Source organism: Corapipo altera, unplaced genomic scaffold, assembly GCF_003945725.1.
Source record: "Corapipo altera isolate COAL_440 unplaced genomic scaffold, ASM394572v1 44b, whole genome shotgun sequence".
NCBI lineage: Eukaryota > Metazoa > Chordata > Aves > Passeriformes > Pipridae > Corapipo > Corapipo altera.
The window spans coordinates 2,058,812-2,086,039 of record NW_020884932.1 but is presented as its reverse complement, the minus strand read 5'-3'; the positions used below and the strand labels follow the sequence as shown (position 1 = coordinate 2,086,039).

The 27,228-nt window shown below is 39.7% G+C and overlaps 1 protein-coding gene across 1 annotated transcript; it reads left to right on the top strand.

Annotated features, from left to right (window-relative positions):
- Positions 1-925: 925 nt before the first annotated feature.
- Positions 926-26,106, top strand: TOPBP1 (DNA topoisomerase II binding protein 1). Its single transcript, XM_027659531.1, has 28 exons — positions 926-1,018; positions 1,299-1,380; positions 1,934-2,068; positions 2,637-2,780; positions 3,576-3,757; positions 3,880-4,073; positions 4,902-5,081; positions 5,977-6,146; positions 6,665-6,828; positions 7,815-8,062; positions 8,352-8,671; positions 9,454-9,626; positions 10,604-10,815; positions 12,203-12,486; positions 14,103-14,276; positions 15,307-15,416; positions 16,479-16,602; positions 16,875-17,024; positions 17,522-17,630; positions 18,252-18,444; positions 19,251-19,477; positions 20,472-20,635; positions 21,565-21,679; positions 22,198-22,361; positions 23,248-23,388; positions 24,407-24,496; positions 24,957-25,118; positions 25,458-26,106. The coding sequence occupies exons 2-28, from the start codon at positions 1,300-1,302 to the stop codon at positions 25,599-25,601; spliced, it is 4,554 nt and encodes a 1,517-aa protein (XP_027515332.1). The 5' UTR covers positions 926-1,018; position 1,299; the 3' UTR covers positions 25,602-26,106.
- The last annotated feature ends 1,122 nt before the right edge of the window (positions 26,107-27,228 follow it).

The window sequence follows — 27,228 nt, the reverse complement described above, 5'->3', positions numbered from 1 at the left end:
ATACATGGTTTGGGTTGTGGTAATCCCAGACACGCCTACAGATTGAACAGAGAAGTTATTAAAAGCAGCCCTGTGCAGAAGGACTTGGGGGTGATGGTTGATGAAAAACTCAACATGAGCTGGTAATGTGCGCTCATGACCCATAAAGCCAACCAAATCCCAGGTTGCATCAAAAAGGAGCATGGCCAGCAGGGTGAGGGAGGTGATTTGCCCCCTCTAGTCTGCTCTCATGAGAACCCACATGGAGTACTGAGTACCATTCTGCTGTCTACAACATAAGAAGGACATGGAACTGTTGGAGCAAGTCCAGAGGAGGGCCACAAAGTTGATAAGGGGACTGGACTCCCCTGTGAAGACAGGGTGAGAAAGCTGGGGCCGTTTGGCCTGGAGAAGAGAAGGTTGAATGGAGACCTCACAGCAACCTTCCAGTATCTGCTGGGAAGCTGGAGAGGGACTCTTTGTCAGGAATTGCAGCCACAGGAGAAGGAGTAATGGGTACAGATTGAAAAAGGGGACATTTAGGTTAGATATTAAGATGAAATTCTTTACTGTGAGGGTGGAGAGGCACTGGAATAGGACGCACACCTGGCAGTGTTCATGGCCAGGCTGGATAAAGGCCTTGAGCAACCTGGTCTAGTGGGACGTGTCCCTGCCCACGGCAGGGGTGCTTGTGACTAGATGATCTGTAAGGCCCATTACAACCGCTTATCCCCCTAAAACTCCACAGGTATTTTCTCCTCCCGCCCTTCCCCTCGGCACCACGCACCCTCAGGGGACCCCTCCCACCGCGCACACGTAACGGCCGCTCCCGCCCCGCCCACACCGCCCGAAGGCCACGCCCTCTTCCTCTTCGGCCCCGCCCCCGGCCGGGGTAACTCCGCGGAAGCCCCGCCCACGCCCCGCCTACACCGCTCAGACTCCGCCCTCAGCCCCGCCCCTGCCGTGCCGGCCCCGCCCCGCGCCTGTGCAGTGCGAGCACCACCGCTTTCCCGCCCGTGGCGGAGGCGCCGGTCGGCGGGTGAGGCGTTGGGGGGTGTGCAGCCGCGGCGGGGGTCTGTGGGGGCACCGGGAGCGCCGGGCACCCTCTGCCCAGCAGGGGCCCCTGGGTGCCTTGGGCCCCGTGAGGAGGGGGCCTCCCGGTGAGCCCAGCCTGCCCCCGCCCCTCCATCCCCGTCAGAAGTCGGCGCCGAGGCCGGGCGGCGTGGGGTGTGCCCGTGGGGCGGGGACAGGGGCCAGAGGGGTTCCGAGGTGCGGCGGGAATGTCAGGGCGCTCACTGGGTTTTGCTTCTCCGTTAAAGGATGAGAGGTGGCAAGGAGCCGTTTTTTGTGAAGTTCATAAAGTCGTCCGGGAGCTCGGAGTATTTTTTCAAAGCTCTTGAGGTAAGTGGACTTGGTCACCTCTGTCAGTGAGCTTGGTGGATTTCTGTCGTTGACTGAGCTGTATGCGCCATATAATAAGTTAGCTCGCGTGTGTACACCTGGAAATAAGGCTGTTTCCATAACATAGGTGTCTAATGTTTAATAAAGTATGCTGAACGAGAACAGTTTTGTTGAAGAAATTATTCCAAGAGATAACTACTATTTCAAACCCTGTTGACATTTAGTGAAGAGACATGTAACCCATAAGGTCTGGGTGGTGGTCACTCATTTAAGCCCTAAACAAACTTAGGGAAGACACCATGCGTTGTTTTCCAGCTTGAGAGCTTAGTGGGAGCCAAAGGCATAGTGTGGTAGGATCGGGTCCTGAAAGTTTGTATGATGAATGATTGAGTCCAAATGTTGTGAAGAGTCAGGGGAACAGAAGGACACCCACAAGGTGTTTTGCATGGTAGCTTTGTTGTGAGCTGTTTCAAGGAGATGCACTTGTGTAGTTTGCACAGGGCTGTCTGTTTGTGATTTGTTAATAAATGTTGTATGCATCATTTACCTGCAGTCTATAAAAGAATTCCAGTCAGAAGAACATCTCCAGATCCTCGAAGAAGAAACAGTACTCAACATAAAAGAAAATGATAAATCACTTTACATTTGTGATCCTTTCAGAGGCGTGGGTTTCAGTCATCTCAAAAAGGTATGCTACCCAGCAACTTACTCCTAGCAATATTCTTTCCTTTCTGGAAGAACTCATGTCTGTACTTACATCCTGCACGTTCTCTCTTGCACTGAGTGAAGTAGTATGAACTTCACTGCATCCTTTTTGCTGCATTCTTTATGGGAGAAAATGACTAGCAAAGCATAATCGTTATTTTTAAACATGTGGAAAAATAGTATGGTCAGTTCTGATTCTGCTGGAGTCCCTAAGCTGGTTCTTAGACTTTTTTCGGTCTCCTGAGAAACATGATTTGGTTTTAGCTGCAAGGAATTGTCTAGCAGACAAAGATAGGCTAGCTGGAATTCTCTGGCATGTTAGCCATAGCATCTGCAGTTTTTACTGAGGCCAGAAAATCTACGAGGATTGTACAGAAAATCCACAGCTGAAAGCAAAAACAAAAGTGTCAGCTACCCGGAGATGGTAGAGGAGGGGGAGGACAGACCAAGAGGCCCTGCCTTCCTTGGGATTCAGGGACAAGGAAAGCCTTCCTGATACCTGTGTGCCCTCTGCTTATTTTCTCTGTGCTTTTTCTGTTACTTTCTCGCAGCTTGGCTGCAGGATCGTGGGACCACAGGTAGTGCTGTACTGCATGCAGTCCCAGCGATGTGTCCCAAGAGCCGAGTATCCTGTGTACAACATGACCATGGCTGATGTGACGGTGTCCTGTACCAGCCTGGAGAAAGATGTCAGGGTAATGCCTTCCAAAAAATGGATTGCTTAGCTGATTGTTGTTGGTGTTTGCTTCAGAAGGCTCATTACTAAGGCAGCAGTCATACTGTGTATGTCTAACTACCTGTGTCTAGATTTACCTAGTCTTCTGTGGCTTGTAGAGTATGTGTAGTTTATGTAGAGAGTTGTATGAAGAAAGAGGGAGTCTTGCAAGTATGTGTAGTATATAAACATGTATGTAGTGGTATATCTGTGCATGCACATATGTATATCACATAAGTATATGCATATATAATCATATTTGAGGGGTATTATGGGGGTAAATATATGTTTTAGGGATTTTTATTAACTGATTAGATGGATCACTTATCTTGCTAGTTTGTCTGCGACTATAATGTTACAGACAACATTTCTGGTTACTCAGACTACATGGTAAAGGTTTAATATCCAGTCAACTGCGGTTTAAGTAGTTTGTCATAGAAGTTTACTTTTTATTTATTCTGATAGCTCTTTCTAAAGCTACCTAAGATGTCAACCATCTGTCAAACTTTCCTTATACAGTGTGATGGTAGTGTTCCTATTAAGGGTATATATTACGTTCAACTTATCATAAGTGAAAATAGAATGGAAATTATAGTTATGTTTTTATGGCTTCCATATAGATCCATTTTGTATTTTTTGAATATTTTTTTTTTAGGGGAAACCATGGACAGTTGAAATCCACATTTGGTTGTTTTGGGTTTTTTTAAGGTGAACACAACTGTCATGTAGGTTCTTTTTTCTTGATAATTTTCAATAATATTTTTTGCCCATCCAGGAAGAAGTTCATAAGTATGTGCAGATGATGGGTGGATGTGTGTGCAGAGACCTCAATGTGTCAGTAACTCATCTTGTAGCTGGAGAAGTTGGCAGCAAGAAATACTTGGTAGCTGCTTCTCTGAAGAAACCTATTTTGCTTCCCTCTTGGGTTAAGACATTGTGGGATAAGTCTCAGCAAAGGTATGAAAAAACAAAACTGATTTCATTTTGGGGACTGGTAATTCCTATGTTAACACAGGCTACTAGTTGATTTTACCCGGAAGAAAAAGTATACTTCCCTTTTCTCTCTTTCCTTGCTTTAGCATGGTGAGGTACACAGATGTTAACACTGCAGACTATGCCTGTCCTGTGTTCCTTGGCTGCACGATTTGCGTGACCGGCTTGAGCAGCTCAGACAGGAGAGAAGTCCAGCGCCTTACTGCCGAACACGGGGGGCAATACACAGGGCAGCTCAAGATGAATGAATGTACTCACCTCATAGTTCAAGAGCCAAAAGGTAGGACCGACAGAATAAATACTGGTTTCACTTCTTGAGTTGAAGTAGTGTAAATGTGCATAAGCTTAAGGTTTGGAACTGTCTCCTGCTCTGCTTCAGTGTTGCTCTTACTGCTTCTGTTTAGGCAATCACTGCTGTTGGAAGGAACAACACAGGGCACCCTTGCTTTGGTCTAAAGGCGTGAGAGAGGGAGAACAAAAGAGATAAATAAACCAGAGACACAGCTGGTGTTTAAGGGAAGAAAAAAGGGTGAATCCTAGAGGGGGTAAAGAAAAGAAAAACTCATTTTTTGGGGAGAGCTGGATAATACTAAATTTATACTGTGATTGAAATTGGATAATGGCCTGATCCTTTTTTAACTGATTATTCTTTGTGCCTTCTGAACTCCATACTAAGATAAAATGAAAGCTCCTTTTCCTTCCTCTTGGAAAGATGAAAGGATTTTAGTTTTATTGTGAGAAGCACTGAAGGGTTTTCTTTTTTCTCCAGTTTCCCTCCCTATCTCTACAGTGAAATATCCTGGGACTTTTTAACCATTTCTTTCTCGTGTGCTTTGAAGGCTTTAAAGCCTTTTTTCCTTTTTTTGTTTCTTTAGTGCCCTGTCATATTGTACCCATGAGCTAGCCATCCATGATATTTTTTACTCTAACTTTAATTAGAGAATAAGCAGCTTATCAACAGAGTCCAGGATAACACAATTCGCACAATAAAATAAGTTATTTGAATTTCTAAATTTTCTTAATGTCCAGCCATCTTTCTGCGATCACTATCTGAAGCTTCAGCCTTTTAGTGGTTGTGATTTTTTAAAATTTTGTTTGCATTTGGAAGGTCAGAAGTATGAATGTGCCAAAAAGTGGAATGTGCACTGTGTGTCCGTGCAGTGGTTTTCTGACAGCATCAAGAAAGGCTTCTGCCAGGATGAGGCAATGTATAAAATAGAGGCTGGATCAAAACTGAGTAATGCACCCAGTACATCAACACCTACGAATGATGCCAGCAAGCCTGATAGTAAGTAATATATTTTAAAATATGTTAAAAGTAAGGTAGGAAACATTTATATTAAGGAGAAAGAACTGTTTAAGATTAGCAAGGTGCTTGCTTTTGCAGTGCTGGTTTGACAGTTTGGGTTCTAGATTCTGCTTAAGTTCAAAACCCGATAGATTGCTTTTATACACGTTGAATATTCCAGCATGTGTAGACTTGAAACGTGAATGATTGTTAAAAACATGGACTTGAATTAGGTGTATGATTGTCTGCTTAAGAATCCATGGAGTATATCTGTAAGTCCTATAAAAGTATGAACATTCATATGTTTGAAGTTTAAAAGCATTGTTTGTAATGTATTTAATCTTACAGCAGTCTTGAGGGTGGTGAACAAATGCTGATTTTGAAGTTTTATTATTATTATTTTTATTTTTTTTCTTCATATACTTGTTCTTACTTACTCCATGCTTCTAATAGAAGGAAAGTTAAAAGTATTTTTTAAGCACACATTGGTAGCATGAAAGACACAGCCACCTTTAATGTCTGTGTCCACCTGATACTGATTCCTACTTCTCTTTAATCACTGAGCTTCTTGTTGATTTCTCTACTACAGAGAGCCCTGTTTATTTGTAAGAGTATTTCTAATTGGTATCTACAGAACTGGAATGAAAATCTTGAAAACCAGTCTCGTTTGCTGCTATGTCATAGGTAGTATCTATTTGGGAATAAACAGAAGGTGTATACTCTTGCTAGCAAGACCATACTCAATCTGTGTTTAAATAAAGCCCTTGGTTTAACCAAGGTTCTACTTACCTAGTATTTTTCATTCTTCAGGCTTTATGTTTTGTTGTTTAGTGAAGCGGCAGAGAGGGATGAGCCAAATCTAATGCCTCTTTTTTGATCTTAATTTTATTTAAAGATCAGACCCTTTCGGACGTCAGCCACATTTCCAATATCAATTTGAGCGGTGTTAATGAAACTGCCTGTAGTTCTGTTATGAGCAGCCGACTGGATCCTCTTCCTGATGAGCTGGAAAACTTGGACCTAAGTTCTTTTCAAGCCCCTGAAGATTTGTTAGATGGTTGTCGAGTATGTTTGACAATGTATACTTTGACATGTTTAATCTTAACAATGTGAAAGCTACTATGTTGGAGCACTGGCACTTGCTGCTTGAGTAAATTGTTTCAATGGTCAGTGACTAATACCAGATTTGTGTCCACATGCTGTAGCTTGTGTATGTGCCTACATTTGTATTAAATATGTATGATAAATATAAAATTCTATATTCATAGACATGTATGTTTAAATACTATAGTGAATGGGTTCTAGAATTGGTGTGGAGGTTTGTTTTGGATTTTTGTATTGTATAATTTCTGGGGTCCATTCCATTAGTAAACATTGACGCTTTACTAGATTAATTTTCAAAGATAAATTAATCCAATCATAAATTGGATTAACTTTTTTGATGCTTCTCAGAAGCTGCACCACTGCTTTGTGTTCTGCAGCAGTTGAAACAAATTATACCAAAATAGTCTTCTTCATTTTTTCTTTCTTTTTTTTTTTTTAACATTTTTAAAGCCTTATTTATTGCTCTGTTCTCTTTGTAGATTTATCTATGTGGCTTCAGTGGCAGGAAGTTGGACAAACTGAGAAGACTTATTAATTTTGGTGGTGGTGTTCGATTTAATCAACTTAATGAAGACGTTACTCATGTCATTTTGGGGGAAAATAATGATGAGCTGAAACACTTTTTGGACAAGACGGCTCACAGGTTGTGATAACTGTATTGTTTAAAGTCTACTTACACCTTGTTTTCTTTCTCCCAACACCGCTGGGGTCCCCAGCACATAATGGACATCAACCTGCTGGAGCGAGGCCACCAAGTTGATTAGAGGGATGGAGCAGCCTCAGGAAAGACTGAGAAAATTGGGTTTGTTCAGCCTGGAAAAGAAAAGGCTTCAGGGTAACCTAATTGCAGCCTTCTAGTACCTGGAGGGAGCCTACAAAGAAAGATGGAAAGGGACTCTTTACAAGGGCATGTAGTGACAGGACAAGGACTGATGGCTTCAATCTGGGAGAGTGTAAGTTTAGATTAGATATTAGGAAGAAATTCTTTACTGTAAGGGTAGTGAGGCACTGGCACGGGTTGCCCAGAGTAGTTGTGGATGCCCCATTGCTGACAGTGTTCAAGGCCAGGTTGGATGGGACTCTGAGTAGCCTGGTCTGGTGAAAGGTGTCCCTGCCCATGGCAGGGGAGTTGAAACTAGATGATAAACTATAAGGTCCCTTCCAACCCAAAGCATTCTATGATTCTTTGAAACCACATATTCATTTGAAAATACTAAGTGGTACTTGATTTAAATAAGAAGACTTACAGCATGTGTTCATAAGTACATCCTTATGTGCTCTTGAATGCTGTATTTTTGGGCAGCCATGAGTCACTTCAGTGGATAGAAAAGCAAGTGTTCTTATGGGTGAAGAGAGGTGTTAGCATGTATTCGTTAATATATTGAGGAGGAAGAATTTGGCAACCCAGCAGTGGCAGATATAATTTATGTTACAGAAAATAGGTATGAAATGCTGTTCTAGACTGAAACAATTAAAAAAACTTGAGGTTTTTAGAGTGCCCAGAGCTTGCTTAGTATGGGAGTTACAGACTTCATGTGTGTCTATTTCCTAGTATTTTGTGGAGAAGGAAAGAAGAATCACAAGTCTTGAACCTGCTGTAACTTGTTTCTGTAACACTTCATTTCCTAGGCCTCATATAGTGACAGCAAAATGGTTGCTGGAGTCATATAGTAAAGGCTATCTACATCCAGTGGAGCACTATATCCCTCTAAACTATCAGCTGTTAGAGAACCCAATTTTGGAGCAACCTGAAATGAAGTCAATTCTTCCAAAAAAAACCAGTCTTGCAAAGAAAGAAGCTGTGAACGTTCTAAAGCACCAGAAAGCTGTTGAAGATGACTTCCTCTCTCAATATGTAAATAATGATTCTACATTAGGTATGTTCTAGGCTCAGCATACTGTATAAAGTTTAACTGCTCATAATTAGCATTTGAGTTTTCAGGATTTGCTTATTAAAAAACTAACCACATCTGGTATGCTAACTTCTACATTGCATTTCAGAAATCAAATTTAAACAGGCCTATGTAGAACAGTTTTTAACTAAAACCTGGCTGAAAACAGCAGAATACTGTCATTTCTTCATGAAACTGTTTTAGGTTGTCTTTGATGTTCTTGTCAATCAATTATTATGCTTGATTGTTCGTTTATTTTTCTTTAACCTTTCAGATGAAGTGGAAAAACTAACATCCAGAACCTTCAATGATGTTACTAACTCAGCTGTTCAAGGAGAGAATCAGTCTTCTGTCTGTAATGGTTCTTTGGGAGAGTCTTCTGCACTGGCTGAGGGAGGTGTATTTGTCAGAAAGACTTTTCTTCTTTTGGGTTTTGGTGAAGAGGAGGAGTCCTGCCTTGCAGATATTATAAAGGAGAATGCTGGGAAAGTTCTGCCACTGCACAGCAGAGCCATTGCAGACTATGCTGTGGTGCCTTTATTGGGGTGCACAGTGGAGCCAACTGTTGGTGATGTTGTCACAAATACATGGCTGGTAAGGGATTTTTACTTTTTCAATTCCACAAATACATAGGTATCTATATTAGAAATTTGTCTTGTCAGAATATGGAGTTATTGGTGACTTACATATAAATAAGATACTGAGAGATCAACCTTGTTTCATTTGAAATATACTAAATGAAAGCATGCTTTAAAACCTCTGCATCTGTAGGGTATCTTGTCTGTTGCACTTCATTTACTATAGGACTCTTAAACAGGACTTTGTTGTCTTGACTCAAAGGTCATTATAAGGTCTGACAGTATTCTCTCTAAATGATGAATTGTAGAAGGAGCTAGTTGACTAATAATGATTTCACTTTATATCTTTGCTTGTTTCATGCTTTTTATAGCTTTTTTTATTTGTGGCAGAAGAGGAAGTCACCTTTACAGCTTAAAAGTCAAAAAGTACTAACCATATTTGCCAAGAGCAGGCATATGATACAGGCTACCTGCTGTTAGTATTTCTCAGTATGAGGTAACTTTCTGTGAAGTAAATCTATACAGACCCTCAGATTGTGCTTTGAACTACTCTAAGGGAACATAGAGGGTTGGAACTTAAGTAATGAAGAGTTCTGAATAATGCCTCAGTATGTCAAACTTGACAAAATTGAAGTGATCTAAAAAAGAATTTGGGAAATAATTTGTATCAGGTGTCATGATGGAAGCAGGATTGCTTGTTGTTGAGTCCATAAATGCTCTTGTGCAGTTGCTGAAATATTGTTGGCTTTGTTGCTGTTTACCTTGATTTACATTTTTATCTCTTTCACCTTCTTAAAGATAACATGTGTGGAACAGCAACTCCTTTTAGATCTCCGGTCCAATCCACTTTTCACACCAGTCCTGGTAATGGAAGGAGCTACCCCTCTGGAAGACTGTGTTCTTTCTTTTAGCCAGTTCACTGGTGCAGAGAGAGACTCCCTTGCTTATCTGGCAGGACTGCTGGGAGCCAGGTATGTCTCCTGTCACCATTTCTTCTTGTTCTTAGATAGCCAATGTGCTGCCATTGTGCATTTCATTTTTCTTTACAAAGATTAAAGTTCTTTTGAATTCTGTTTATTTACAAAACCTGGTGCTGAAGCAATGAGAGGTCATTACATAGTTCTTCTGTTTTCCTTTCCTTTAAAGAAATATGGTCTGTACTCACACAGTCTAATTTCTACCAGAATATACTCAGTCCTGTGTTTCCCAGTGACTTGAGTCTCAGTAACTTTCTACTCTGCCCTAGAACAGAGTAATAAAAGTCAGTTTTTCAGGTGTCAGGCCTTCTGGGTTGTTCTTCAGTTATCCAGGAGAGGACCATTTTTCCTCTTATTCAGCACTGTCTGGTTCAGCCTCATAACCAGTGATAGTGTGCCATTACTTAGGAACTGGCAGGGTGAATTATTTCCTCCCAGTTCATCAGGATCTTTGAAACACTTTAAGAAAAACATGTTTAATCATGACATAGCAAAATTGTGTAACTTACAGTATCATTTGATCTGATTTGTAGGCTGTTTGAACTAAATTATTTGCTTATGAGTTCTCAGTCCTGCCATGTTTTTGGAAGATTGTGTCCTTGATGATAAGAGAAAAACCATAATATAAAGAAAACTGTTAATTATTTGGAAATGAGAACTCCAGAAGGGAATCAAGCCTGTTCCATTAATCTTACAGAAGAATGTTAGGCCCAGCATATGATTTGAAAATGAGAGATGTGAGGAATGCTGGAGTAAGAGAAATATTGTTTTCAATACTGATAGAAGCAAAACATTACTGTTTAATTTTTTTCTGCTTGGAGGTTAGGCTGTAAAGTGCAAAGTGGGTGGCTTTAGATGTCTAATTCTGCTAGTTCTTCTTCTGTTGCTTGAATACATTTTATAATAGTATAAATGTGCCCTAGATTAATTTTCTTAATGACTAAATGAATGTTTTATTAATGTAATTGTAGAGTCCAAGAATTCTTTGTGCGGAAAGCCAATGCAAAAAAAGGAATGTTTGCCAGTACCCATCTTGTGGTAAGAGAACCGAATGGTTCCAAGTATGAAGCTGCGAAGAAGTGGAATTTGCCAGCAGTCACTGTAGCTTGGCTTTTGCAGTCTGCAAGGATAGGGAAGAGAGCAGATGAAAGCAAATTCTTGGTTGAAAATGCAGAGACTGAAGGTTGGTTATCAGCAAGTTAGGGAATGTGATTGTGTCTGTGTGACTGTTTGTTTACAATAAAAAAGGCAGGTATGATGAATGTTTTTTCCTAACACTTTCAGAGTATTAGAGCTAAAGGATATTTTTCCAAATATTAAGATGGAATCATAAAATGGTTTGGTTGGAAGGGACCTTAAAGATCAACCCCCTGCCATGGACAAGGACACCTTCCCCTAGACCAGGTTGCTCAATGTAACCATACTTTTTCTATATTTTTTTCCTGCTTTTGAGACATGATTACAGAAATGATACTGTGTATTTGCTGCAAGTCTGTTGGAGCCAATGGAGTCTTTTGGTTATCAATCAGTTGGGATTCAAGCTCAGTGTCTCAGCTTTGTCCTTTTTGGCACCCATGCTGCTCTGTAGCTTGAGTGGGAATTGATGATAGATCCATCTTATAACTTTGTACTTTTTAGTCTGCAATGAAGTCCCTCTGTTCAGTCCTTCATGCCTACCCCATCTTCTTCTCCTTTTCCAGTTATTTCAAGTCTCTTATTTGGCAATATTTCTTCCATATTAAGATGCAGACTACAATGATTTAATACTGAATGTTAGCAGACCTGTTTTAAAAGTGCCCTCATAAATTAATTATATGGGTCACTAAGTCAGAGGACAGAAGATATGCCATTGGCATGGCACATCTTATCTGTTTTTTACATTTTTAAGGAAACAAAGTGGGGGGTCATGGGAAATGAGGAGTAAAATGTAAAAGCAATTCTTGTGTTAAATCTTTTCCAGCTATAAAGACAGTGATTCATGCTTATCTGGAAGTATTTATAATAGACAAGTTATAACAATTTATTTCTAGCTAAATCTTGGTCCTGTTAATCCAAAGGCATGAGGGACTGGATGTATACGTGATGAGCTAAAGAGGTGTGATTCAGAGTTAGGAATGCAAAAGAAATCTGAAGTTGCATGGGAAGTAAGGAACCAGGGAGGAGGAGTTACCTTTAGTGTTGAAAGGGAAGATTTTGTTGTGTATTACATCATTTTCTTGGATTAGAATTTTGATAGTTGTTGTATGACATATGTGAGCTATACAGGTGTGTGTGGAACTGCTAACAGTGTTAGTGGATCAGGGATTGCTCACTTCTTTTCAGACACTTAGGGTCAAACTCATGCCTACAGAATACAAACTAAGTAGTTAACTGAAAGAGACGCTGAACATGCTGGCTTTTAAAATGTAATTGTAGTTTAGAGCAATTATTGGGGGGGATATGAATTATTCTTTTAGGGAAAGAAAGGTCAGGTGAACTTTTGGTTGTTGTTTAAATAAAAGTGTATGTGAGGTCTGTGTTCAGAAGAAAAATTAGTTTGCTTGCTTATGTTTTCTTTGTTTCTTTTAAAGATACTGAGAGTTTCGTTACTCAGCTTACCAAGACACCAGCAACTGTTAAATATTCAGAACAGCCTGCTTTTCTTCTTGAAGGTGGAAAAAAAACAGCTGTGACCCCACTTGATATCAACAGGTTCCAGAGTAAAGCTTTCCAAGCTGTCATCTCTCATCACATTGGGAACACAACCCCTTTTGCACAAGGCGGACCACTACAGAAAGAACCATCTTTGCATCTTGACACACCATCAAAATTTCTTTCCAAGGACAAGTTGTTCAAACCTTCTTTTGATGTAAAGGTGATTGTCTTTGCAAATTTTTTAGTCCATAGAGCCAGTATGGTTAAAGATGTGCATAAACTTAAAAGCAGCACAGAGACCTGTGCTTATCCATTTTTATGCTGTTCACATACAGAATTTCCCTTTTGAATAAAGCCAGGAAAACTGGCTCCATTTATTTATGTAGTTTTAGTTAATAACCTGTGGACAAAATTTATTGACTAGTAGATGCTGTAGTGTGTTTAACAAAGCTCCTTTGTCTTATTGCATCATATGCTTGTGTGTCCTACACCTCAGACAGTACACAGTCTGTGTTCTCTGCATCTAAAGACTGAGAAATGCAACAAGGCAGCTTGTAATTGGCTCTAGGTATTTGGAAACAAGTGTCTGTTTATTTTGTGATGAGATGCTACTTTCATACATGTTTTAATGTAATAACTTTATAGCAATTACAAAGCTGTTTTTACAAATTGAAAAACGTGTTGGGGTTTTGGGCTCAGTGTCTCATTCTGAAGGCCACAAAGGGCTAAAAAAACCAGCACAAAGAAACCCCTGATACTTAGTGAGTGTCTGTGCTGGAATAGCTCTTGAATGTTTCAAGTGTGCTTTGGAAGGCTTCAGGTTTGATTTTCATTTTCAAGGCCTGAAAGATCAGTGCACTGAATTCCTGCAAAGTTGTTAGGTTTTTCTGGGGGGTTGTTTGTGAGTTGTCTGTTGTGGTTTGCATGTGTTGCGAATCCAGTGTTCTGTTTAGCTAGTTCTGCTTCATGAAGAGAAGGCTCCAGGGAGACCTTTTAGCAACCTTTTAGTACTTAAAGGGAGCCTACAAAGAAGGATGGAGAGGGACTCTTTACAAGGACATGTAGTGACAAGACAAGGACTGTTGGCTTCAAACTAAAGAATGTGAGTTTAGATTAGATATTAGGAAGAAATTCTTTACTGTAAGGGTAGTGAGGCACTGGCACAGGTGGCCCAGGGAAGTTGTGGATGCCTCATTGCTGGCAGTGTTCAAGACCAGGTTGGATGGGACTTTGAGCAGCCTGGTCTGGTGAAAGGTGTCCCTGCCCATGGCAGGGGGGTTGAAACTAGATGATAAACTATAAGGTCCCTTTCAACCCAAAACGTTCTGTGAGCAAGTAAATCTATGATTCAGTTGGTATTTGGCTTTTCAAAATCCTAGTAGTTCACCACTCCAATCATTTTCAAAAACAAGATATTCTAGACCAGAATTTCTCTTTTTTTCAAAAAAGGCAGTCTGAAATGGTATTTTAAAGGTGCAGATAAAATCATATACTCATATGTGACTCTTGTGGGGTGAGGTATTAGTAGATTAAAGTAGTTGGTTGGAATTGTGAGTGACTGGTTTTGGCCACTGGCTTTTCCACTGAGGGCCGTTTTCAGTGATGGCAGTAAAAAGAGAGATTAATAAACTATTTTCTTCTTGTTTTGCTTATGTAGACTGTAAGACTGGGATTGTCTTGTACTGCTTTTCTGCAGTGTTACTACAGTTGCTGTTGGTAGCTGCTCCTCTAGTACCCTGTCCTGGTTTTAGGAATATGAAGTCTTACTGTGGACTGTGTTTGTGAAACTGGCACTTGAGTGAGAAGTATCTTCTTCTTTTTTTTTTTTTTTGGTAGGATGCTCTGGCAGCTTTGGAAACTCCAAGAGGTCCTGATCAAAAAACCAGGAAACTGAGCACACCTCTGTCTGAAGTCATCGGCAGAAACTTGAAATTGGCCCTGGCAAACAGCACAAGGCATACAGCAACTCTTACTGCCAGCCCTCAGTTAACTGCTGCACAGTCAAAAGTGGTAGGAAATTTTGGGGTTTAGTTTCTGGAGCATAAATTAGGAAAAGGCCATATCTTTTTGTGATTTAAGTTACAAAGGAGTTCTTGAATTGTTATTTGTGTTCTATCTGAGTACAAATCCGTATGATTATGCATTCGTCAGTGACAGTTAAAGGAAGGTATGATAAAAGAATTTCCTCATGGAAGGGAAAGAATTTTAAACTCTTCTTCTACTCTCTGTACTACTGTCTTGAATATTAACCAGTTGCTAAGTGACATGGCATATAAATATGTACCAATTTAGACTTTGTAGTATTAGAATGAGATGATTTTGTCTGACTTAAGAAATTCCCAGGCTCCAAGAACAGGGTTAGCTATTTTGTCTTGGACTAAAGTTAGGAGTTCATCTTTAATGTGTCTTCTTTTCCTGCCTTCCTCTTTAAGGTGCTCCTTCTTACTAGGAAGCATAAGATGTGATCAGTTGCTTACTTCTTACAAAGACATACTATGTTATTCTTTCTTGCAGTCATCTTACCTCTTCAGTCTAATCCACTCTCATGAGAGAAAACAAAAAGATGTAGGAGGAAAGGGAACATTTATGTATGGCTTACCATGTTAGTACCAGTTACTGTAGAGGAGGGGCAAGAAAGCTAATGACCTTCAGAAAGGGAAGGCTGTCACTTCTTTTTTTGTAGCTTCTTATTCTTACTTTTCTCGCTCCAGGATGGTGAAATACTACAGTGGCATCAGGTTTGATAATTCCCTAATTTCAGTGTTCAGGAAGTGAGAGTCTGTGGTGAGAGGAGCAGAATATGTTCTCGGGAGATTGGCTGAAAGTGAATCTTTTGTCTTGGGATTCCTAGTGTATGGCGTGATAATAGTGCTGGGGTTTGACCATGGAGTTTGGGAGCAGCAAAACCAGAGGAAGTGTATTTATCTTACCTTTGTTGTTGTTACATATTTTTCTTTAATGTAGCATGTAGTATTTTTGTTATTGATACAGAAACCTTCCAGTAGTGACTGTCCTGTTTTTATCCCTGCTGCTTGACCAGGAAGAAGAGCCCAAGCCTCTGGCCGATGTTGTGATATATGTTAGTAAAAAACTTGCTAAGAGGCAAAGGGAACTGAATGCAGTAGCAGCTTCTCTTGGAGCAGACTGCAGGTATCAACCAACACAAATGGCTTCTAACCTTCTGTACTGATGTGATCTGAAATAAATATGAGTCTTCGCATTCTAATATGCCTTTTCCTGTAGTTAAACATTACATTTCAGCATCTTAAAGTCATCCTCTTCTATTTTAAGTAAGGCCATTTTTCCCTGCCATGTCCCAATCTCTGTGTTCTTGATAAGTCTGTCTCAGAAAGTCTTCCTGATTTGCAGAATTTTTTAATTTTTTATTTTTCTTCTTCATATTTGAAGAAGTTTAGCTTTTGGAGGGTTTAATGGTTTAACATTTGCTGTATATTTTATATTCTGAATCTGATGTGAATTTGTGTGTGTTTCTCCTGGGCTCAAAACGAATTATTTTCTGGACTGTAAGCATGGCTAGGTCAGTCTTAGAAAAGCTTAGAAAAATAGGTTATCATGAAGAGAAACTACAAACTAAGATTTGTCATTTAAGACAGAATTCTACTTCCACTAAATCTGATTTATGTGTTTTGTTACTTGACTTATAAGTGTCATTATTTATTGTGTGAGGGAAGTTACCTTATGTTTTGTAGTAGCTTAGAAATGCTGAAGATACTTGCATTAGATAGCATTAAATAGCAAATACTAGATTTTATCAATTTAAAAGTTAGAATTCCTCATTTTCTTTATTTTGTGCTTCTTATTGTACATGCACATATTGTTCAAGAGTCAGTATTTCACTTGCAGCTCAATATGACAACATTTCAGAAACTGATTTAAAACTCCACTTACTTGAATAAAAACAAAACAAAAACTAAAGCAAAACACCTCCTCTTCCATGTGTTTATCCAATTTAGTTTTATTCAGGAACGCTTTCAAACAGCATAGAAGTTGTTCTGTTGTGAAACATCCTTGTGCCTAAGAATGCTGTCTTTTCTGGCAAAGACAGTGAGCTTATTGTTTATTGCGGCATAAAAAAATAGGCAAAACAATATTTTAACTTGAACAAGGGACGGGGGAAAATTTCTGAATTGGATTTCTGATACTTTTTCGTAGAAATGATGTCTTCAGTGTGTATTTTGTTTTCTTTTCTAGATGGTGCTTTGATGAGACAGTAACACACTTCATCTACAAGGGAGGACAGAATGACAACAATAAGGAGTACAAATCTGTTAAAGAACGGGGTATACATATTGTTTCAGAACACTGGCTTTTAGAGGTATGAAGCTTGTTTTGTTCCCTTTTTTAAAAGTGAAGGGAAATGGAGACTTAAAACCAGTTACATGGCAGTGGATTTTCTGTATGCATTTATCGTGAACATGTATGGGGACTGATGTTTTGTATCCTGCTTAGAACAAATACATTGACTGGCTTGTGTTCACTTTTACCTTGTTCTCCATGAGGAGAAAACAAATTTTCCTGTTAAGGCGTGAAATTTCTTTTATCTAAATCAGTTCCTCATCTTTCTCTTATTAACTGATGTTATTACAGAGTGCCCAAGCATATAAACGGCTTCCTGAATCTCTCTTCCCTCACACTTACAATCCCAAAATGAGCCTGGACATCAGTGCAGCGCACGACATCAGGCTCTCCTCCTCCAGTAAACTTCCATCAACTGGAAACCCAGCAGAGGAAAATGAGGTATGATGTGTGATAAGAATTCATGTTCTTTGAAGTGATTTGGTTTACTTAATAGTTATATTAATATAATAATAAAAAACATTGATGCTTATTCAGCAATGTCCTGAATCAGGTTTGACTAGTAGTTAATAGTAGCTATTGCAGATGTCCCTTAAGGCTTTTTGCACTTGTAATATTCCTCTTCTAGGATGATGGAGGGATACACAGGCATTTCAGGAGCTACTTTCCAAATTTGAGATGATGTAGGTTCAGTCTTTGCCTCCTCTTGTAGGTAATGAAATCCAAAGTGTTAACTTCCTTAGCAGACATTTAGACTGCAGAATAGGAGTTGTCACTGATGCTACTGTTCACTGCTCAACTGTCATTGCATTAGCAGAAATGTTAGATTTACTCTAAGGCAAGATTAATAATCTTCAGAATTTATAAAAGTGTCAAACATGGTTAAAAAGCAAAAAAATTTGGTATTTGAGAAATCAACTTGTCTTCATTGGCTTTAGATAATTCCAGTGGATGAAGATGATGCTGAAGGTGATATAATTACTGACCAAATAAAGGGAACAATCACTGCAGGGGAAGAACAAAGTGTAAGCAGTGAATCCAAAGGAGGTAAATGTTTTCAAAATGTGTTCAGTTGTTCAGATGTTTTCAAAATGGTTTTGGAACATCAAACTATCAATATGAACCTTTTACAGTTTCAGGTGCTGAGTGTTAAGATCTAGAAGCTTTAGGTACCATATTTACATACTGGTCAAGTACAGAGTCTACTGTTGCTGGATGTGAGGGAAGAGTTTTCCTCTCTATTTTAAAGACTTTGACAGCCTGCAAGAAAATCATGATCATCCATTGCAAAGTACTTAATTGCTGGGGTTTTGTTTTTAAAACACTGAAGTTCATCTTTAACATGGCAAATTGCTGTTTTGGAGTATATGTTATGTAAATAAATGTGTTCCTGGAGAATCGTGGATCTAAGTTAGATCCTGTGAGCAAATTCAGAAATCCAGTCCAGTTTCTTCTTGTGCCTAAGAATAGGTGACTTGGGGCATACGTAGTTTTCCTAGATATTTTTTCCCAAGTATCTTTTCCTCTTCTTAATGTACAGTCTTTGTCCCAGTGCCAGGGGAAGTTGACTGGAATTCCAGTTTTCACTGAAACAGCGAACAGTCGTTCACTTTTCACATGTTGCAATATAACAGTTGCGATATTTTGAGTTTTGTTCCTTCTCTTAAGTTTTAACTCAAGCGCTAGAAATGAGGGAGAACTTCCAAAGGCAGCTGCAGGAGATCATGTCTGCCACATCACTGGTGAAACCACAAGGGCAAAGAGGATCCCTTTCAAGGAGCAGTTTTGATGGTTCTCCAGCCACTCCTGATAGCACACGGTCTGTGCGAAATGGCCGCAGTAGGGTCTTGGAAGCTCTAAGGTATTGGTCTGTGTTTCAAAGTATCTTATTTTGTCCTCCCTTTGCATAATTAGACATTCATTGAAACATGAATAGGTCTTCAGGATTTTCAAGTGTATTGTCTGTCTCTACTGATGCACTTGAGCTGCTTCTCTTACAATTCAGAATCTTTAACTGCATGTGCCAGATAAAGCCAGAACGTTGTCTTAATCCGTAGTGGGTACCTTTTTGTTTTTCAAAAAAAAATCACAGAATAGTATGATTGGTTTTTAGTTTTGAGTTGAATTATGCCAACAGGTTTATTTTCTTTGTGTTCATATTAATGTTCTTACAGATTTTGAAGAAAGCAGTGCTGCAATATTTCAGCATGTAGGTCATATACAAATAGTAGGTATTCCTGCAAAGCACCTTTGTGAATGGTTCTTCTCTTTTATTTTTCTTTTCTCTCTAAACAGAGGATAGAATTTTTATTCTATCATGCTGAGGTACACTAAAAAAGTAAAGGAAGTCTTGCAAAATTATTCATGTAACTTGGTGATTTTTTGCAAATAAATAGGCTCAGTAAAGAGTAAGGTACACTGATTTGGTAATAACTTATTAATAAGCACATAATAAAAACATCTACTGATATTCTGTGTGCCTTTTTTCAACCAAGCTGACACTTGGGTTCACAAAGTCAGCATGCCAGAATAGCACTTATACTGAAATTTTCCCCTTTCCCAGCCATTCCAGTGACTGTGAAGTCACTTGGATGTTAGAGTTGATGTGATCATTAACACGTTGCCTTCTAGGATGGGTATTTAAGGTACCTGTGCTTTTTTCTTTAGGCAATCCCGTCAGGCACTCGCGGATATAAACACAGAGCCATCCCAGAGCGAGCAGATCGTCTGGGATGATCCTACTGCAAGGGAGGAGAGAGCAAGACTTGTCAGCAACTTTCAGTGGCCTAATAGTTCTTCCCAGTACACTGAGCAAGGTCAGAGTAACTCCAGTAAGAATGTGGATGAGTCTGCCCTCAGAGGATCTGTACCTGATGCAGAGATTGCTGGTATAGGTAAAATCAGAAATGCAATATCCTTGGTTCTTTGTGACAGCATCCCTTTGATCTTTGAGACTTTTAAAATACAATTTTATGTCTTTGAGCTCTATTATGTGTTGCTGTTTTTTAGAGAGAAGCTTTCCTGTCCATTTGTGGCCAAACGCCAAGGCAGTGCCTGTCTAAAAATAGACTGCCATGGTTCCAAAAAAAAGATCTTCATAAAATCTTCCAAAGTTTTTTGGTGGTTTTTTTGGAACCACAGCTGGTTTCCAGGTAAAACCTTAAGTAGGTATAGTGGAATTCAAATGGGAATACCAGTAGCAAAATGTTTTTCTTTGTAGTGAAAATATTCATAGGTGAAGAATGGGGGTATAGGAAGATCACTCACAGATCCAAAAAATGAGATGTGTTGAGTTGCTGGTGGACATGGTTGGGTCAGGACTCAGTGAAGATACTTTATCTATATTCCCTCTTCTTCTTGAAGTCTTAAGTCTACTGCTAAGATTAAGGAAGCAACATACTTTTTCTGCCAAAACCAGGTGGTTTTTTATCTGTTTTTGCTTTCTTCCTGTTCTGAGTAATGGAATCCTTTATTTCCCTCTCCTCACTTCCTCCCTCCTGCCACCAATCTACTTGCAGAGTTTCTGCTTGTGGCAGTAGTCTCCCTGAAAACTGGCCCTTGTCTTACAGAGGGTTGAAGAAAATTGCCTAAATGCATTCAACTGATTTTTTTTGTTCGACCAAATCAGTGCAGTTTAGCCAGAGAAATTAGGTGGTTTGAGGTTTTCAGGTTTTTTTCAAAGCAAGGCATCTGGGGACAGGAGTCTGCAATACTGCAGTTGGTGGTTTGTGGTATAAGGAAGAGCATCTTTATGAAAGGTAGTGGTGAAATATAACTGTATATGTTGTAGCAGCAGTTGTGGGGATTTTTATTTATTTTTATTTTTTACTTTATCCATAATTATATTCTTCCAGAGACAAGTCATGCAACAGTGCTTTACTTTCACAGCTGTTCCTGAGGCTGGAGATGGAGAGGTGATTGAAGATCTAAAGAATCCTGTATGGAGAGATCCTGAAACACCGATTAAAGATAACTTGATTCCCACTCCACAGGCCCCCACCATTGCTTTCCCCCTGGCTAACCCTCCTGTGGCACCAGAGCCCAAAGAAAAGGTTTGTCATATGAAGAAATGTTTATGATGATTTGTGTTCTGACAGATGTAGTGACACTTTAAGAAATTTTGAACTTGACAGTGAGTATAAAATAGGTGAATATCTGCATTTAAAATCTTGAAGTGGTTTACTTTTGTGCAGTACTACTTCTTTTTCCCCCTTTCTTTGAGATTTTGAACAAATAGTATTTGCTCAAATAGATAAAGCTTGTTTGTTCAGACAAATAAAGGTTTTTGTCCTGTTAGTTCATGCTGGAACACTAAGGTAGGCTTTGGAGTGAAGAGTTACTATGTGTATTACTTGGAACTCCTCCAACCACGTTAGGACGATGGAAGAAAGGTTAGACCAAGGTTTCCTTGGTGGTATCTGGAATTTTATGTTTAGGTACAAATGGAAAATTATTTTTCTGCCAAAAACCTGGTTTAAAATTCTATTTTATTGTGACTTTGGAAAGGGAAAGGACAATGAGGTTAGTCCTTTGCCTGCAATGCATCATCTAATGCTCAAACTTGAGGCAGCTCTGTGTCTTCAGGGGCATAATATGTCATGTTAGTGGAAAGGCCCTCAAAGAATACAAAATTCAGACTTTATGGAAACTCTGAATGAATGAGGCAGTGTGATAGATCAGTGATGCTTTCCTCATGTTCAACCTGGCATCCGGTGGATGTGAATGGAGGATTAGTTTTTATGACAGATTGGTTCAGCTGTGCCCTGAAGAAAGGGAGAACCAAGAGGATGTTCAAGCAGGAGCCCAGGGATGATTTTATAAGATCCAAGCTTTTTGTCAAGTGATTGACAGGTTTGATTCTGCTTTTCCCAGCTAAAAGAAAACTTAATATAAAAATAACCCAGAATGTTTGGCAGAGACATAGTCAGCTGTCAACCTAATCATTCTGTCATATTTTCAAAATCTGTTACTGTATTTCTAGGCTGTTACAGAAGATGAGAAGGCTGATGAAGAACCAGAAAAACACCGTAAATTTCAGCTGTCTTCTCTTAATCCTCAAGAAAGATTTGATTACTCCCATCTGATTGAGGAACTAGGTACCAGATATTTGTGAAATGCAAAGAATACTATGTGTCTGCTCAGTTGTGGCTTGTTGGGGAAAAGGAAGGGCTTCTGTTAGTGACTTATCAGATTTGAGGTCTCAAATTTATGGCTTTCTGTGCCTGTGAGCGATTCTTTGAATATAGTATCATTATTATGCAAGTGATCAGCTTTGCCATAAAACAGCAATGGGTTTGTCTTCTGGCAGCTTTCTTACAGCTGTCTCCACAACAGCCTCATTCTTTAATGTTGGGAGTACCCAGGATCTGCTGTCCTCTGGTGTCTCCCATTCCTGTCTGTGTTGCAGTGGCACTCTACAGAGCCACTCTTTCCTAGCTGCTTCTCCTTCCTTGCCAGCTTCTGCCCATGTAATTTCAATTACAATACTTACAGTGTAAATTTGAGTTAAGTATATTTTTATCTGAATTCAGATAATTCTCACTTTGAGTTGATCCTTTCTGTGGTCAAGCATGACTCCTGGGTAATTTGAATCAAATTCATTCCTCATTTCAAGGTGGAATAGTACTTGAGAAGCAGTACTTTGATCCAAGTTGCACACACATTGTTGTGGGACATCCTCTTCGAAATGAAAAATTCTTGGCTTCGATGGCAGCTGGAAAGTGGGTGCTTCACCGTTCCTACCTGGAGGCATGTAGGGGAGCTGGCTGCTTTGTTCAGGCATGTGACCCTATTATTGAGACATTACTATGTTGTACCTTTTTGCATTTGTTCTTGTTTTGCACTAGTAGGAAAAGACAACCTCTCAAATCCAATTAGCAGTTTACAGTGCCTGAGCCTCAGGAGTTTTAGAGAATCCAGAGTCAGGAAAGTTTTTGTCTGAAAACTAGTTCTGGACCAAACTCTTCATATAAGATAAATGAAATACTTATACTTTTTATAGTTGCTTTTGAAAATTGAGGTTTTTGAGTACTTTTTGGTAAATTCTCACTGGTATCAGCTAAATTTACATGGATTTTGTTACACTAGGAATTAAATGTTTATCCTTTCAGTAAATGAACATATATTAGTTTTAAATAATCTGACTCTATGACTATGTGCATAAACATTTTTGAATGCTAGTTCTTCAGACTCCTCACCTCCCTGTTATTTTTGTTGGGTCAAGCAGTTCTTTTACATTGACCAGGTGAACTTTAAAATAATGCCTGTAGACTGTTCATATCTTTATGCAGCAAAAACACTGCAGAAATAAAAAGTCAGTGGTGTGCAGTGTAGTGAGTTGCTTTGCCCTGCTGTTGAATTCCATTGTAGGTAACTGCAACGGGAATCTGGTTGTGTACATGATTTGATGTTGCAGAGAATGTGACCTGATTTAGATACATATGTGCAATTAAGAGCCGTATCTCCAATTTTACCTAGAGCTGTTTTGGCCAAATAAAATCCATATATAAAGCTAGAGTGAGATGGGATTTGTTCTGGGGATTTTTTTGTTGGTTTTGGGTTTTTTTTGGGGGGGCGTTCTGTTTGGTGTGGGTTTTTTAAATCTGTTTTTCTGCTGGTAAAGTTGGCAGGAGTGCTTTGTAATTGAAGCTTATGCTTGTTCCAGGAAGAAGATTTTGAGTGGGGAAGTAATTCCATACTTAATGTTTTGCCTGCAATCAATGTAAACCAGAAGAAACTAGCACTGGCAGCCATGAGGTGGAGGAAAAGAATTCATAAAGGGAGGCAAGAAACGGGCATTGTTGAGGTATATAGATACTCCTTAAGTGGTACAGTGTGGGTGGACAGGACAGGGATTGTCACCAAGAAACTTGGAAACTTAACTGGCAGGGGAAGGTAACCTGTCTTGTTATCAAGAACAAAATGTCTTGCCTGAATATATTCCAGTTAAGTAATTTTCGTTTTCTTTTTTAAACTTTCTATGCTGGTGTATTAAAAGTTTTAATCTCCTCCTGAACCATTTTTCATGTTTTGCAAAGCTGGAATGTGGCTACTTATGTACGTAAACCTCCCTCAGCCAGGAAGATGATATTTGTGCTTCAGAGCACTGACTGAGGAGCCAACCTCACTGAGCTTTATGAGGAAACCACAACTGGTACTGGTACCTTTCCTAAAGCACCTTCCGTGATTTTCATGATGCAAGTTCCATAGTCTTTCAGTGAGATTTTTGGAAGTGGGACTTGAACTGCCCAAATTAACTCTTTTCTCAAAGCAGGTGTTGCAGTTGAGCATTCATTGGAAGGTGTTGTTTCAGTTACATCAGGATAAATCTTGACTTGCGTGGGTTTTACAGTAATCTTTTTTAAATGAATGCTTGTAGCAAATCCTGCCTCTTTGCCTACTCGGAAACCACAGTGAGTGTTTGTAGGAGGCAACCACGTGGCCCTTGGTGCTGTTACTGTAACTAAGTGCATGGTGGGGGAACAGAGAGAAATGTTTCCAAGTAATTTTATTTTTAAGGTGAGTTTCTATAAATGAGTGTCTGGTGTTCTGGAAAACATACTCATTGCCAAGGGTCTTTTCATAGATTAGTTTGCTCATCTTGCTGTGCGGGCTGTGAGAGGGTTTGGTGGCAAACTGCCTGACTGTGGCCCAATAGCTGTATGTTCTGTGAATTTTTTTTTCTGACATTTACACTTAAAGACAAAACTTAATTGCAAGTCTTTATCTGATGGATATTCTCAAAAGGGAAAAATTACAGATCCATTAAGTCTTTGTACTTTTTCAGTACCAGCAAACTTTTGACTAAATTGTCTTTTCTCTAGGGAGCTTTCAGTGGCTGGAAAGTGATCCTGAATGTTGATCAAACCAAGGAAGCAGGATTCAGGCGCCTTCTTCAGTCGGGAGGAGCACAAGTATGTAGTTGTTTGAAAAAAATAATGAAATATATGTGTGTTTCTTTAATTATGGGGTTTTTTTGTTTCTGTTAAACTGTGCTGGGCATTTTTCATGTGAGTAAAAGGTCTTCATGAACTAAACTGCTTACACAGGGTAGCTGAGACATGGTCAAAGGGTGGGAGGAAAAAGCTATGTCATCTTCACTTTGGAAGTGGTCAGGCAGAGCAGCTTGTCTGAAGTAACACAAGTCAGTAGTGCTGGTGGGAATTGGGGATAGAATTTCTGTGCCCTGCTCTGATGAGAAGGATCACTCTTCTGGGAAGGTATGTGATGGTACAGAATGCAACTGTAAATGGTATTTTATTTCCCATTGATTTCAAGTTAATTTGATGAGTGAAATTAAAGGTCACGAACTGCACTTGTCTTGAGGAAGAAACAAAACTAAACTCATTTTTTGCTGTTGTGTTTTGTCTGTAGGTGTTTTCTGGTCATTCTGTATCTCTCTTTAAAGAAGCGACTCATCTCTTTGCTGACTTCAGTAAGCTGAAGCCAGATGACAGCAGGGTTAATGTAGCAGAGGCAGCAGCCCAAGGAGTGAACTGCCTGAAGCCGGAGTACATCGCTGACTACCTCATCCAGGTGGGCATGCCTGAGGGTGCTCTCCACCACCCCACAGCCTCCCTCAGACGCAGCCCCCTGAATCCAGTCACGTGCTTCCTTTGCCAGGAATTGTGGCCACAGAGTGCCTACACTGAGGGCTTTGATCTGTAGCCTCAAATTTAACTGCTCTAACATGTTCTGGTGCTGGCAGTGGGATCTGTTGCAGGGTACGAAACTGCTCGCAAAACATATTCGAAATGTTAGGTGTGCAATGCTCGTTTTGTTATTTTCAGTTTTAGGCAACTAATGAATGAGCTGTTTCTTTCTTCTCAGAAGCTTCTTGAACTAACCCACTCATTTCTTCTTCCTTTGTTGAAGGATCCACCTCCCCCTGTGGATTCTTACTGCCTGCCGGAAGCTGAGTCTCACCTTCAGAATAACACAGCTCTTGGAACTGGATTATCTCAGAAAAGAAAAGCACCAGGAGAAATGAGCAGAGTCAAGCGATCCAGAATGCACTGAGCAAATTCTCTGTTCTTAATTTGTACATTTTAAAATTCATATTTATATTTTTTCATTCTCATCAGAAAAACTAAAAGCTTTGAGTTTCACTTCTAATTTGTCCTGAGATTAAAACAGCTTTGCAGTAATACTCATAGGAAAGATTGCTTTGGTTACTGGTAGCATCTAAAAATGTGGCAAGAACTCATCCAAAAAAATTCTTTGTCTCATAAATGTCCAAACTGTCCCACTAATGATTTTGTTTGGGGACACCATTGTATAATAATAGTTAAGAAATACTTTGTAAGATGCTTATCACATCTTTTATCTGTGTGTTTTGGGGAAAATACCACTTGCTAAGAATTTTCTGGCATTTCACATACAGTAATGGACTTAGATTTTACATTAATACAGTAATTTTTCCTCTTTTGGTATTTTCTATTGGAGGGGAAGGGGAAGCCAGACAAAAAAACCTGGCTTGTAAATTTTTGTACTCGTAGAGGGTGTAATAAATTATTTCAATAGATCAGAGGTGCTGTTGAGGTGCTGCTGTCCTGAGTGCTAATGAATCTGCTCAGCAAACACAGAGCCAACTCTGTTATCCAAGAGGTGAAGTTTGTCTGACCATGCTCCCTGTTTGAGTCTGTGGCAGAAACCAGAGCCAAAGACTTCCGTTTCCAGCAGCTGGAAATGTTCTTAGTCAGACAACTACAATATTTGACAAAGTATTTGACCTTTTAACAGTGGGGTCTGGGTCTCTGTTTACTGAACTTAGTGTATGTGAGTGCACTGAGTTAGTCTGTGCTCATGGAATCTGAAGAGCTGTATTTAAGCAGCTGGGATATCCACAGTGTGTTTGAGCAGAAAAGCGCAGCATCCATATGCACAGGACCAGTGGAGTTGTCTCAGAAAATATAAGTAACACTTGAAGTCTATTCCGTTCATCTCTTCCTTGTTTTGAAGACAGGGGGTGTACTCTACTTTTATTTTCTAGCTGCTGAATATCGTTTTCTAGAAAGTCTTTGCACCAGTATCTGTCGAAGATCCAAGACCAAGCCACAAGCATCTGAGCCCTGCGCTTTAACCTGGAAAATCATTCTAGGCTGGGGAGAACTAACCCTTTGCTGCTGGGGGAAGGGACAAGGGACCTGAGCTGTGAGTCTCCAGGTGAGAGAGAATAGGAGGGCAGCTTGTCTTTGTGTGCAAGGCTGTACTTCCTGCTTCTGCTTCCTGCTTCAGTGCAGCAGATGTTTTGTCAGTGAGCTCTGCAACTCGCTGTCAGGATGACCTGAAGGAATTGTCAGGAAGGACTGCAAATGAATGTGAGGGATTAGATTCTTTTTAAAAAGTGAAATCTGTGCCCCAATCAGTGGAGGCTTGGCTGCGGCAAGATTGCCATGTTGAGTTGCAGTGACTACAGTCTTATCACCTGATTTGGTTTTTTTCCTCATAACAGCTTGATGCTTTTTGCTATTTGTGGATGTCAAACATCTGACTTATTTCAAGTCCAGTAATGGACTGAAAAGAATGCTGCTATTAATGCCTTATATTGTGTTTTGAATTAACTTTAAATTAACTTTGAATTAACTGTATTTCACTATTTCACTCTGTTCTACCTCTGAAATGCTGCTTTGCATTGCAGGCATTT